A 15,394-nucleotide genomic window follows, 5' to 3' on the forward strand; every position below is an offset into this window, starting at 1 on the left:
AGGTAATCAACTTGAAGAAATTTTATCTCGCAATAGTCTTCCGTCTGTCAGATAGATTGTTCCGCAAAAGACACTAACAAACTAACAAAGCAAACGGACTGAGAGAATTCTGTTTTATTTTCCACACAGCTTTCTTCTCTTTTCCTTCTTCGATAAATATAAAGGATAAACTGTGAAAATCTTGCCTCCTGGCATTAATAAATATGTATAAATTCAATGGAATTGGAATTCTAAAAAGTTGCAATGTTTCACATCTACGGTTGGTTGGCTGTTAGAATGGCAGCTATGTTTCACATATATAGTGTATATGGTGAGCCACTACATGCTCCTTTTGGGTACACCAGTGACCAGAAGTAACACACAGGAAATGGCCAATTTTTCGAAGAAGTCATGTGGTTTTGTTTACATTAACTTGTTGTTTGCAGCAGATGAGGAAAGTGTTGTGTGAAGCAGTGGTGCATTCACCATGTTACCGCATTTACAACTGGTAAACTACCTTTTTTTCTTTTTATATACGAGGTGTGGCTAGAAAAAACCTTGACTGTTGCTACAAAATCTTATATTAGTTATTTTGTACAATATGAACATTGTCCCCTTCAAAGTACTCCCCTGAACTATCAATACACCGCTCCATACGAATCTTCCATTGCTGGAGACAGTGCTGGAAATCATTTTCCGAAACCATGTTCATGACCTCCGTCGCTTTTGTTTTCACACATTCTACAGTCTTAAATCTGGTTCTTTTCAGTGCTGATTTGACCTTTGGGAATAAAAAAAAAAGGGTCGCATGGAGCGAGATCCGGTGAATACGGTGGATGTTCTAACACTGGGATCCCATACTTGGCCAATAAAGCCTTGACTGAGAATGCCGTGCGGGCAGAAACATTGTCCTGATGAAGAATCCATGACTTGCTTTTCCACAAATCAGGTCGTCGTCTTCTTACTCGCCCACGAAGGGTCATCATCATCGTAATGAAATATTGTTGGTTGACAGTTTGACCTTCGGGTACACAATCAATTCACCGACATTTGCAATGTTTGATTCCGTTTTTGACGTGCAAGACCGTCCAGGACGCTTGTCGTTCGCAATCACTTCTTGTCCCTCTCTAAACCTTCCTCCTGACTGTACATGGGGAGGGCGAGAGCAGCGTCAGTTCCACCGCTACACACAGCGTTGGCAAGAAAAACTGCTTTTTCCTTACTGCTTTCTGGGGCCCGCTTGGCAGAGGCAGTGTTGCTACATTAAGGGAAACTTCCCTTGGTGCAGGGAAATCTAGGTGAAATATTAGGCAAAAGGGGAGATTTTATTAAAAATATGGAAGTTGCCAGACTTCAGTTTTTGTTTTACTTGCATGTCTGCATTTGTGTTTTTAATTTCATTTTATGTAATTAATCTAGATGGGGTGCATAATAAACATAAATAAGAATTGTTGCGGTAAAAAAAGTAGCCTGATTGCACGAGCATAGACGTTTAACCTTCATGGATGAGACAAAAACCGTCCAATCCCAAGGTTAAAAAGTACTTTAGCAATTTGTGTTGGACAAGAAGGAAATCAATATGTTTACTTGTATTTCTGACACTACATTAATCAATACTGAATTATTCACTGCAAAATTGGATCAACATAGCAACGTTCACTCACCTGATCGGTTTCCCTCTAATCTCACTCATTATGTTGCCTTCTCCGCCCAGGTACTCATAGCACAGGCTAAGGAAATTGTAGATGACAAATGCTGCAAAAGAAATGTCAAGGTTAGATACATGGGTGCTATGACATTAACAGGATGGCTACTCTGAGATAGGTATATAAAATTCAATAAAATGATATTCAGCTTCCCCCACAAAAGGGTGCCAAATGAAGATAAAAAATTAGTTTTAACTTCAAATATACTTTACTAAGAAAAAAACAAGTAATAAAAAGAAACAGAAAGAATTAAGGATAATATATGTCTCTCTGTGTGCGTTTGTGAGTGTTGCATGCTTTCTCCCCACTCTTTTTCAAAGAGAATATTAACAGATCTACACCAACAACAAAATATGCACAATAAAAGATTTATTAACAAATTTCATTTCGTTGATTCCACGGGGTGGAAACATATGAAAACTTTTAACATGTTCTGGCCCATAAAACGATTTAGAGCAAAAAAAAAAAAAAAACCTGAACAGTAGACCTTAGTCTCTCGCATATTCCCCATGCTTTAAACGACTTCAACACAACGTATCCTACTTAGAGTACTTCCTGAAAATCCCACCAGATGGCATATCGGTTAATTTTAATCGCAAATTGTGCAAAGCCCACTCTGAAAGGATGTGAATAACTTATACAGGAAAACTTGCGGTAAATTTTATGTAACCTGGAAGTAAAAATAAAGACTACTTTAGCACTTTATTGCTTTTTCCCTCTGCTTCGATAGTTTAAACCACCAAACAACAGATTTAATCAAATTATTCAACTAGTGAAAAATCAAGCTTTCATTTTAAGGGTGGAAATTATTTTTAGAACATTTTCTTGAAATATTTAGGTCATCTTTTTAGATACTTCAGGTCATCAACTTCCGAGACCTAGTTATGACCATCGTGCTCATGGGCGTAACTTCGGGCCTAGCCTTACTGGTACAGTCACGGACACTTCTGGGTTGTAACAGCCCCATATACTTTCAATAGGATTGCTACAACCAAGAAGTGTCCGTGACTGTACAAAATCGAACTTTGGTCTTAGCTTTGGTGGGGCAGAATCGAGAAGTTTTCCATCTCATAAAAATAGCATCCCGGGTAAGGTTCCCACATATTTCAGAGAAAAATACTGGACACTTATTTTTCAAGATTACGATGCACAATACATCCTTCTTCTAACGGAACATGTTATACCTTGTTTTAAAGCTTGATTACTCATTACATCTTCAATGAACAAAATAAGGTAAGGAAAGTTATATTTACAGAGCTTTTCACACTAAATAACGTTAATTTTAATTTTTTTAATGCAATTTTCTAGTATTATCACTCATTGTCATTGATTCGCTAGTTATAATCACTCTCAGAGAACGGGCCAATGGAAAAAATTACATTGCATTAAATTGAAACATTTCTAGACAAACCACATTGGAATAAATTTAGTATTGACATTCAAAAGAAAATAGTACATGTAAAAAAGTCTGAATCTCTGCTGGAATATTTACTTGCAGAATGATTTTCACTCAAGAGTTGTTTGTCTCGAAGCAGGCAGGCTATTGTGAAATGACACACAATACTCGCTAACAAATTACTTCACAATAAGCATGGACTTCAGTTTTTACAGAGATAGCTTACTTTTCTCATCAGTCCACAGCAGTGGCGGCGATTGGGTTCCGAAACTAGGGGGGGGGGGGCAAGGACAGTCTTCTTTCCCTTTGGTAGATAAGGTTTAGCATAGACGTTCCTTAGTCCAGAGTTATTTTTCTAAATAACCATTACATTTAGAAAAATATAAAAAATACTCATTACTTTGCTCCTAGGGCTTCACGTTTTTAATAAACGTGAAAATTTGGGAGGGGACAAGAGCTCTCATTGCCCCCGCCAAGTTACGCCTCTGATCGTGCTCCCATCCGCATTAGCTACCTGAACTCCCGCTTGCCACATATAACCAAGCTGTACTCGAACTATATTTTCATGGTGCGTAATAAACACAATTCTCTCTCTACCTCTTTTGTGTCGTAATTTTCCGTTTTACGAGCCGTAGCAAGTCGTAGGTTGTGCAATGTTGTATTAACTAATGTTCTTTTGTGTAAAGTGTGTGTCATCGTCCTCGCGCGGTTAATTTCCTTAATTAGTTCTGCCACGTGCACCAAAACGTTTAATATCATTTACAACGTACCGCCCCGCCGATGCCTTCTTATAACAAGGCCTGTGCAGAGACTATATGTGACGTCATCATCGGTGGGCCACGGATCGCGACACGATACCAGCATCATTGCAGGGTTCGAAACTAGATCTCGGCTTTTGGAGCCAAAGTTTTCACATCTTACTAGAGACATGCGATTCAATGCAAAACTAGGGTAGACCATAAATCTACAACTCCAGGAGAGCACAACAAGGAATAAAATAGGAACACAAAATTAATTAGTTTCTAGTTAGAGGCTTTTGGTACATGTGACTGTTCTCAGGGATGGAAACTGGATCTAAATTACTGACTTAACTGGCCTAAGTACAAAACTGACTAATTACTGACCAATTTATTTATAGCGATAAATTAGCATTTTTAAAAGAAAATACTGGGATTTCATTTGTAAACATTATCCACAGCCAGCCTTCACACATTTTCTATCGAGCACGCAATGCTTTAACGAAGATAAAAATATTCTCAATGTACTGAAACATTCAAGGTAAATATATTCCATTCTAAAAATAATAATTATGCAAAGAAAATATAATTACTATAAAGTAAAATTTATTTGACTTAAGAAAATTTGACAGTGAACTCTGCTTTCTCAATAATTTTCTGCACTGCTTCTGAAAGCATCTGTCTTATTCTCTCATTCCATTGCTTTCTGAACTCCTAGCACGAGCTAATCCATGTTGATTTGATACCCACAAGCATTTCTCAGATATATGGCTTTCACTGAAAAGTCATTATGGTCCCCAAATCCAGAAAAGGTACCAATTTTACTGGCCATTTTCACCCCTGTGTTTTCCCGGAAAAATTCTCGTCGCATAATATTATTTTCTGGCGTGGAGAGAAAAGTTAAAAAACAGTTTCTCGTAAGCAACATTTGCCTGAATAGGCGATAAACAAATAATTGTTCACTACAACAGTTTTGTTTAATTAACAAAAAAAATGGTCAAAATTACTGAATTTGGTGAAGGTTCCCGTGATTAGTACTGCGCGCTAAGACGCCAAGGGGGTCTGCTTCAAATCCCGGCCTGGGCATGAATACTCTATGCGAGTGTCCCTACATAATCACATCACTCATCTTCACCGTTGCGATTAGCCAAAAGTGGCAAAACAGGGACGCTAAATAGCAAGTCAATTATGGTTACCAAAAATGTTTAACAAATGTGTTTGTTAATTGAAACAAATCAGTTTTCTGTGTAATTACCCTCTACATAACAGTTTTTAACGGAATGGATACAATCATATTCCACCAACCAAGAGACACGCATACCCCCGCCCTCCTGCTGCTTTTCGAGAGATAAGAAAAGAAGGGTCGCCTTATCTTCTCCCCTTCCTGAACCTGTTCCATTTTTACGGAGGGCAACACGCAAGCAAGGGAGCGGTGGTTCTAAGAATAAAGCTTCCACATAAGTCTTCGAGTGACCGACCGACCGGCCTCAGGTGACGAACTCTTACCAGCGACTCGTGCAACCACAAAGGTCCTCGCGCTTCCGAAATATTGAAAAAGCAGTCCTAGGAGGTTAACGAAAGTACCATTAAGTTGTAAATGTTCATAAACCTGAAAATGTGGGGGGGGGGGGCATTACCCACTAAGTTACGCCTATGGCCACAGCAGTGACATATCTCGGTTGTTTCTTTCTAGTTTTCTCTACCTTCCCCTTCGTGAAACTATGATCACACCCTGGCTACACTGAATTGAAAGAGTGATACGCAGAGTTGGTAAAACGTCGCATTTCTACCCGTTGTGACGATCGGGCGGGGATTTATTAAATTTGGGCCCCTAGGCTATCATTTGTTTTAGATCCTGCCGACATTAATCATCATATTTATTATACCGTAAAACCTCGTTAATTCGGACCCCAATAAGCCGGAGTTCGCTTAATCCGGACAGGCGAAGGGCAAAAAAAAAAAGGTGTGATGCAGAGCCAGATCCGTCGGGCACGTCATCATAATATGAGTATCGCGTATGTACGTATTGCTTTACATTTTACTATACTGTATAGTGTATTTAGGCCTATGCCCTTTAAATACACCATAATAAACGTGTTTTGTTGCTATAAACGGAGTTTTAATGCACTTTCTACTGTTCTTTTAGGTTATTTCAGTTAATCCGGACTTTCGTTAAACCAGTCAACTTATCCCCCCCATTAGTGCGGATTAACGAGGTTTTACTGTATTAAGAAACATTAATTGTCGATGGTCTTTGACACTACTGTCTCTTCAGCGTCTCATTTTTATGCACCCTCCTGGACTTGGGTACCCTAGGTAATCATGGGCGGAGTTTGAGCTTTTGCTTTGGGGGTGGGGGGGGGGCAGACTCTGGAGAAGCATATGATGTACCTGTAGGTTATTGAATATCCCCTACTTTATAAGGGGTCCGGAGGCCTTCCACTGAAAATTTAAAAAAAACAACTTAGAAACACTGAGTTTTACGCCCTTTAGATTTGAAAATGTTAAATTTCCTCGCTTAAGTAAACAAATATTAATAATAAATATCATTATTACGTATATTGGTTGTCAGTTTTATAAGAAGCAAAACAGTACGATTATTGCATTTCATTGTTATTTTTATTGATACAATACTCGTATAACTTTTAAAAAGTTACGGAATAATAGTAAGCTTCAGAAATTTTAGAAAAATTAAATTGAAAAGTTCTTTTGATGCCTCAGCAGTAACTGTTGACTCAACACAAAGTCATGTTACGTTCTTCTTTCTTCATATTGTACACATCAATCAAATCGTCTAAGACCCGCTATTGCGGCGCAATTACCGCACATGCCATCATGCCAAACGTCAAGATTTGCGGTATGGCTTCATAACAAAAATGTAGTAACTGAACTTCACCATGTTTTTTTTTTTTTTAGTCTTCTTTAAGTTGGGGGGGGGCAGGCCCCCCTGAACTCCGCCTATGCCTAGAATAGCCTAGTAGCTTGTGGTGACGATGAAAATAAAAGATCACCCGAAATTAACGAACGGACAAAACGTCCATGCCCACAGAACGGATCCTCAACAGAGCAGTTCAAATCACAGACTCTGAGGCCGTAGTACCGAATTATGACTCTCTGTTATGGAATTGTCCTACATTAGGTCCCCAGGCCAGTTGGCGGGTATCCAGCGGGTATCTTTGATCGAATATCACCCTGCGTGGAAAGACGAGACAAGATCTGCGCAACGGAGTTGTCGCTTCAACGTCCTTCCATGCGGCCGCATAAAAACTTCCACCAACTATTCTCGGCTGCAATTTCCATACAATCGATAATCTCGAAACGGCTCTGGGGGCGCCACGAGGCGCGAAAGCTTGGCAATAGCCTCGTTTAAGTCATGTACAGTCACCCGCAATAAAAATGGGACACCTGGATCTTGAAATACTCGCTTCTCTGCGGTGGTAGAAGTTGCCATTGAAAATTTGCTACTAAGATCCGATTTTCGCCGTAGACTTAGGCAACCCACATAACACTTTGCAGCGAAGCGAGTATTTCAGGATTTGTGTCCCATCTGTGCTGGTGACTGTACAGTCAGAGGGCGACGGGAGGCCATTTGCAATTGGACATTGTTTGAACACCGGTAAAAAAGCGAAAGGTGGCACAGTGCATGACATCGGGTCCGTCTATAACCTCCCACCTCGGATATTCTTTCAAGTTACGAAAAGCATAAAGTTTATATTTATCGTTAGCGCGTCTGACTACCATGCGAGAGACCCGTGTTCGATCCCCGGCGGGGGAGAACCGGGAATTTTTCCACCTGTTCAAGCGGCCCCACGCAGCGTCGTATAATGTGGGTACCTGGAGGAAACTCCGGGGGGTAAAGGCGGCCAGGGGCGTGGTGCTGATCACATCACTACTCCCACCTTCGGCCGTGATCAAGAATTGGTGGGGCCCTAACCCCACACCCCCTGTACGCCTTCATGGCGTGGTGCATAGCACAGAAATAAAGTTAAGTTAGTATTCGAAGAGAACAACCAAAGTAAAAAAATCGAAAAAAAATAATGTAAAATATAGGAACCGGCTGATGTGTTAGGGCTGAGCCTATACAGACACCGATGCTTGAAAATTGTAATAATTAAAAATTGTTCAAAATATACATTAGTTTTAATGTATAAGTATTCCACTGTTCATCAATTTACCAGGCTCTTGCTTGAAAATATTTCAGAGTTGCATCAGAATATTAAATTACATGTTACGTAATCACAAAATTCACACAAAACTGATTAAATATTAAAATAACCTTTGAATTTTGCATAATTTCCAGGATAGACTCCGCGAAAGTGTCGCAACGCAACGGTTCTTAACGTTCTCGGGAATGCTACCCGATAATTCCTTTCCTCCACCACTGGATCTAACGAACCTTTCGGGGTCCGGTGTCACTGACTAGCGCCCTGTACTTGAACGCGGCCGGTGGTTGAGTAACACTGATTTAGAATAGAGACAAAATCACCTACGAAGGTGTAGAGAGGAAGAAGGTTTCCTGATCTGGCAAGAAGAAACAGTGGACGAAAGAGATACACAGAAAAGAGGAAGGAAGAGGAAAGAAGGGGACAGTGAAAGAAGAGCAAAGGGAAGGAAGAAGAAAGGGGAAAGAAGAGGACAGTGAAGAAAGAGGGTGCAAGAGGAAGAAGAGGATAGAGGAAGGAAAAGGATAAAGGAAGGAGAGAAAATAGGAAGAGGAAGAAGAGTACAGTGAAAGATAAAGAAGACGGTAGAAGAGGACAGTGAAAGATAAGGAAGAGGGTAGAAGAGGACAGTGAAAGAAGAGGAAAGAAGAAGAAGAGGACAGTGAAAGAAGAGGACAGTGAAAGAAGAGGAAAGAGGAAGAAGAGGACAGTGAAAGAGGAAGAAAAGGACAGTGATAGAAGAGGAAAGAGGAAGAAGAGGACAGTGAAAGAAGAGGGAAGAGGGTAGAAGAGGACAGTGAAAGAAGAGGAAAGAGAGTAGAAGAGGACAGTGAAAGAAGATGAAAGAGGAAGAAGAGGACAGTGAAAGAAGAGGAAAGAGGAAGAAGAGGACAGTGAAAGAAAAGGACAGTGAAAGAAGAAGTTAAGAGGAAGAGGAGGGAAAAGGAAGAAGGGGAAGAAGGAAAGCGAAAAATATAAAAATAACATGAGGAAGAAGAACGGAGGAGAGAGAGAGAGAGAGAGAGAGAGAGAGGCGGGTGGAAACAGAATCTTAGCATCCATGCCAATACAGAATGCACCTGCAAATACTTCTTCACCCTTGAGCTCGCCCGAAGAAATATTTTGGAACTTGGCTTCTGCATTTTACACTCAATCTTCCGAGCTAAATCAATGCTTCCCTTGGCTATCCTAATTCCTCTGGCCCTCCCATGGGGTGGAGGGGAACTTCTAGCCAACGCATACTACTTACTACTTCCCTTGCTGCGTGGTGAAATTTGCAGTCGTTCTTCACGATACGGATGTGCTCCATATATTTTCAATACAAATAAATTCGCAAGAAGCACTTCACCTTTATGCCATTCTTGGCTAATCGCAAAGATGAGGGTGATGAATTGATTAGATGAAATTGACGAGAGGACGAACACGCATGGACAGGACACGTGATGCGAATCCAGACGCCAGAGTATCATTAGTTTGCAATCTAGGCATAACTTATCGGAGCAGAAGTGAAAAAATAACATCTGAAACCGTATAGGAAGTGGGCGTTTCCTCCTACTCTGTCTTCCCCACCAACTCCTCCAAAGCGTCCTACGCGTTCCCTATCTAACTTTGCTTCCGCCATTTTAGAGACTTCGCTGCGACGACCAGTGAAGCAGCAATATTCCTCGTTCACGACTGAACCCAACCCTTCTCCTCCTTTTTTCTAAAGAAGATTTACCAAGATTCTGCATGACACCCAGTAGCGATGCTGGAATAAAAAATAAAACAGGGACCGGGGGGGATGGGAGTGGCAGATAGAGACTACCTGAAAATTCTCAGAAACAAAGTTTAACATAATTTATGAAACCAACTGCAGCCCCCCGCCCCCCCAAAAGAACGCAAGAAATACATGGCCGTGTGCACGAATGAAGATCAAATTTTAAACTCGGATCGGGAAAGGATCACTGGAAAATTCCATTGCGCGAAGACGGTTCAACACTTGATCGCGATCTAGGAACATCAAAACGAGTTTATCTTCTGATCGGCCATTCGCGACCGTTTTGGTGTCTGATGCTGGTTCACGATACTGATGCTTCGACTGCAAGCAGTTGTTTTTTTTTTTTTAATATAAAAAGAGCGGAAAGTGATATCGACGGCGTGCAAACGATAGAGATGTTGGATGTACAATGCTGATAATTCGAGAACTAAAAACTGCCAGAATAATAATAATAATTTGTGGTTCTGTGGTGCAAAGTCGTAATGTTTATATATACTGTACTTTCTATCCCAGAACACAAAACATATATAAATTTCATATATTACGTGCAAGGTAAGTTAGAACACAGCAATGTTTACGATATTGCTACATGGTGTTGGAAATATGATTGTATAAATTTACGAAAATACATGTTACTGTCTATTTACACGGCACGACAATATAAATATATAAGAATTAAGAAATGAAAAATTCAAATACTTACCACAGTACAGCAATAATAGAAATAATAATAATATATCTTTATTTGAGCGGGCGAGGTTCAGCATACGCTATTCTCTCAATATCGAACGCATTTCGTAAGGCATTAAAGTCCCGTAGAAGAAGGTTCCATGCTTTCTCCTTCTCCTTTTGTGTTGTGCCGTCAGTTCTTTTTTAATATTATTATTTTTTACACTCCACCACATCCTTGTACATATTGACAAGGTTGATTAGTACATTTCTCAAATTCAGAGAAGTTTGCAGCCCGAATTATTTTCTTCTCCTACATGTTGATACTTTAACACATCACATTACTCTATGGGGTTCTTGACAGTCACTTGTTTTAGCCAACCAATCAGGTATAGCATTACAAATTAATCTCGGTCTCGGATCAGTTGAACGGAATCTCCTGAACGTCGTTTTTCGTTGGTGCAATGCAAATCTTTAAACCAAGTTCATTTAGAGTGGATTAAAATTGATCTCGTTCATCTGAACTTCGAAATAATCGGCGTTGGTGCACGCGGCCAACAGACAGATAGAGGGAGATTATTTTCATAACATCTTTGGCTGTTATGCATTTGAAGCTTCGAAACGAGTCACAACTCTCGTGGCAGCCAATCAACGAAGCGAGCCACTGACGTCATCTCATCCCAGAACCTATCGCTAAGCCCCCTGCTCAGGCTCTACACGCCCACTAGGCTCGCTAGGCAGACTCGCGTAGTCCGTTGCAGATGTTCCAAAAGTAATTAAAACTCTACCTTGAAACTACCAATTTCCCACTACGTACGAGGACAGGAAGAGGGCAGTGAAAGAAGAGGAAAGAGGAAGTATAGTTGCAGGAATGGAGAGATATTAGTGAACGCGTTCCTATCAGTGACCAGCATTCGTCCAATTCGTCGTATCAGGAGTGCTTTCAACGGTTTTTTTTTTTTTCCAAAACTATTCAGTGTTCCTATTTTGATTATGAAATTCCCTGACATTTCCAGGTTCTCCACCCCAAAAATTAAATTTTCCCAGACATGTTCATAACCATGATTTTTATTCTTGAACCTTGCGTGTTTTAATTACGTATACAGGTTCGTTAATTACCACTTTTTGTTGAGCAATTTCAATCTACACGCACAAAAACACGCGAAAATTCAAAGAATAGCGTAAAATTACAATCTGCACCAAAAGTGTCAGTGCATCTATCATTCGGGCTAAGGCATAACATGTCCACTATCCAAAGCCCATATTAAACAATGCAAAGTTTTCCCTTTCTCGCGCGTCACAAGCACCTCTGGAACTTACGGCTCAGTTTTGCGCTTATGCAACGGCCTCAGGCGTAACTTTACTTGCACGTTGCAGTTCTTCGTAGAAAAAAAATAACACATTTTACCTTAACACTATCCCTGAACTTGAATGTACGAGACTTACCTTCGTAACAATCTCTGACGGTGAAGAAGTAGACGTAATAGCCCTCATTGTTGAAAAAGAGCAGACTAACCCAAGAATAGAACGCGTAGATTGGAACAATGAACAGGATCCTAACAATCCACCTTTGCTCTGCTGGGTTTGTGTAGAACCGCAAGTGCTGGTATATCTGCAAAATAAAAAAAGAGACATGTTGTAAGAAGAGTCTGAAATTAGAGACGGGAAGCCGCAAAAAATGAGACTTGGCGTCTTATATGATTAAACACCACTTTTAGCCACTACGCTGTTGTGCCCAATGTGTCGACACTTGCTTGTTGTACCCGAAGCTATTTTGTGGCTACCAGCCCCCTCCCCCTTCCTTCAGATTCGCCAAATTGGTAGAGTTGACGAGCTGTATCTTTGCGGGGGGCCTTGGCTACTCCGCGCAGAGTGTGAGAGAGATACGTTTATGTAGCTGCCACCTACTCGCCCTTTGCGTGGTCGACAGCAAGGACAGAACGCAAGGATAATGACGCGCAGCCGGTAGCTCCTTCCCCTTGCTACTGCGCAGCCGCGTTTGAACAGGGTTCACCCGCAAAGATACAGCTCGTCAACTCTAGTACAGTGAGATTACTTTCCTCCACATCTCCAGCTGGCTGCACGAGTTCGCCTGTAACGAGCCTACAACAGCGCACAAGGTCAGCAAGAGTGTCAGCAATAGGTGCTGGGTCGAGATGACGTCATCGTCTCACTTGCTGACTGGAGGAATCGTGAGTTGTGACTTGTTCCCAAGATGCAAACGCACATCAACTAGAGATGTTACGAAAATAGCTTACTCTAATAAGCAATAATTTATTCACACACACACACACACACTTCTCAAATATTCAAAGAAATATAGAGCAATCCATGTCTAAATTTAGCTTTAGATTCCACCTATATTTGTATTTGCAGTATTTAGCGCCGCCTTTGTTCTTTTGGGCCAATCGCGACGTTGAGTGATTAGTTGAAATCGATGAGGGTACACTGGCAAAAGAAGCCGCGGTGGTTTAGTCTGTACGGCGTCTGACAGCCACGCAGGAGACCCGGGTTCGATTCCTGGAATGGGTGATCGGAGATCGGAATTTTTCCGGCTTTGTCCCTTCATAAAGCGGCCCTTGGAGTGGTAAAGGCGACTTGAGCGTGGTGCTGAACACATCACATCAATAAACTGCCGAGATCGAGAATGTGTGGGGGTCTTACTTCAATGACTTCATGGGAGGTGCAATGTGCAAGAAGGCAAGTTTACACTGACAAAGAATATCCATGCCAATGCCGGAACACGAACCTGGAAACTTCGGCGGTGACTCCTGCCTAAAAACATTCTTCCACCATCTACTCGTCTCATGTAAATTACATAACTGCAATTTGCATACGGAGGTAAACTTCCCACCCCAACCACTTTTCTAGAGAAGGATTATCCCAATCCATGCTCCGAGCACTTGAGCAGAGCAACAGCTGTTAGGGAAACAAGTGCAGTGATGATGGGGAGCCATGTCAAGGTGAGTGAACCGACCAGATCGATGTGACCTGCTTCCCGCAGAACAGCTGCGAACGTAACGTTCGCGGAGCAGTGTTGCCAACCGATGCAACATGTCACTAAGACCAGAAACTAAAAGCAAGTAAGTACACATTTAGGGCGGGGTCCAAGTGGTCCAGACCCCCCCCTTCCAAGGAAGACTAACAAAGTCTAAAGTTCAATCAGCAAAATACTTGTTGCTAACCGAGGTAAGCATCAGTTTGTGAATATACAGCTTTGTGTTAACTGCCACTACTAATAATACACACAAAAAAAAGACCAGGACTTTACTTTTCATCAACTGTACCTAACAAATTCTTTGTTATAAATAATAGACTAAATTTTCTTTGGCATTCGTTTAATTTGTAGGACAGCTATTCTTACATAAATGTTAGTGATCCTAACTAAACATAAGCCAAATAATGAATACATGATACTTCTTTTAATAATTATTATATCAACAGATAAATTTACCTATTTTAATATTATTTTAATCTCATTAACATATTGATTATAAGCGTTATTGTTATGAAAATTATAAACAGGACACTTGTTTAGGCGCTTATCAAGCCGTCGTGCAATGGAAAACCTTGGCCTTGGCGATCAGATGGTTCTGTGTCACGGAGTTTAATTTTTAATTGGTAATATTGACAGGTAGCAGTTGGCAACGCTGAGTTTTAGTAGGCGGAGGGTACGGTGAAAGGAGGTCTGTGCAGGAGAAAAATCTCCTTTCTTCCCTTCTCATTCTATTCTGCGGGGCCTTTCGCTACTCTTTTCGGAACGAGAGAAACTGTAGAAGCCTCTGAAGATGCTGCTTGAACCTCCAATCAAAATACTACTTCTCTCGCTGTTTAGGTTGTCCAACTCCATTGCAGACACGGACCCTTCTGGCTTGTAACGATTCCATTGAGAGCCAATGCTATTGTTACAAACCAGACGTGTCCGTGACTGTACACTCGTAAGCAAAGATTGAGCGATTGATTTGCTTTGTATAACTTCGGTTTTGGGTAATCGAGAAGATGATGAATGATAGTAAGATGAAATGAATGAAAGGCAATCACAAACACACATGAACAGACCACAATGCAAACCCCCAGAGAAGATTATACTGGCCGAGAGTCCAGACATCAGGGCCTCGTTAGTCTGCAAAGTGCAGTCCACGGCGTTCTACGTGGAAGCGAGGCTGAGTTTTGTGTGCCAACTATACCCTGTCTCATCTATAGTGAGGGGAAATCGAATGGGCAGAGCGAAGCAGTACACGATGCTGGGAGGACCGGTAACAGCAGTCCCCCCCCCCCCCCCTTCACGTAATTCAGTTACTCTCACGTGTTCATTGGTGGAGACGTCGCGCGTCACTACTTGCGCAGGGATTTGTTTTAGTTAGCCTGCTAACGAGATCTCTGGAAAAGAGTGTACGTGGGAGTGAGGCCGACTATTGCGTGCCACCCACGTGGAAGTGAGGCTGACTTTTGTGTGCCAACTACGTGGAAGTGAGGCTGACTTTTGTGTATCTTCCAAAAGGATCACACTTGCACCCCGGCACACAACACATGGGTGCAAAAAAGAATGCATACTTGGAAAAAGGGGGTGGAAGTTTCAGAGGGGGCAGGCTCCCCTTAATGACGCCCTTGGAGCTTTGGTTGAATCCTTCCTTTTGCAACGTGTTACAGTACCCGACAGACCACAGAATTGGCAGGAAAAGCCCTTCCAAGAACGCACACCGTACACTTTTCCCTTCCCTGAATGAGCACCGAAGGACACCGTGTGCAGATCGCTGGTGCATATGTGGAAAAAAAATCCTTTCCCGATTCTTGAGAACAAAGACCAACCTTGACTTGGTCCTCGCTTTCGCTGGACCAGAAACCGCGACGACAAGCATTTTTACGCCATTTACGTCAAAATTATTATACCAAGATGTTAATCTACGCTTTTATATTAACGTTCAATTGTTATTTGGATGGATATGAACATCAGCGCCATCTCTCGGTCTGGAACGCTAGGTCAGCGT

The 15,394-nt window shown here is 41.5% G+C and overlaps 1 protein-coding gene across 2 annotated transcripts in view; it reads right to left on the reverse strand.

The window, feature by feature from the left end:
• Nucleotides 1-15,394, reverse strand: part of Tmep (Transmembrane endosomal protein) — a 142,598-nt gene that overhangs the window by 33,666 nt on the left and 93,538 nt on the right. For both annotated transcript variants that reach the window (XM_083136610.1, XM_083136611.1), the window contains exons 3-4: nt 11,853-12,018; nt 1,644-1,734 (exon numbers count right to left, since the gene is read on the reverse strand). In XM_083136610.1, coding sequence (XP_082992736.1) covers nt 1,644-1,734; nt 11,853-12,018 — 257 coding nt within the window. The remainder of the gene's footprint in view (nt 1-1,643; nt 1,735-11,852; nt 12,019-15,394) is intronic.

The sequence above is a fragment of the Lepisma saccharinum genome, chromosome 15 (assembly GCF_977018435.1).
Source record: "Lepisma saccharinum chromosome 15, izLepSacc3.1, whole genome shotgun sequence".
Lineage (NCBI taxonomy): Eukaryota > Metazoa > Arthropoda > Insecta > Zygentoma > Lepismatidae > Lepisma > Lepisma saccharinum.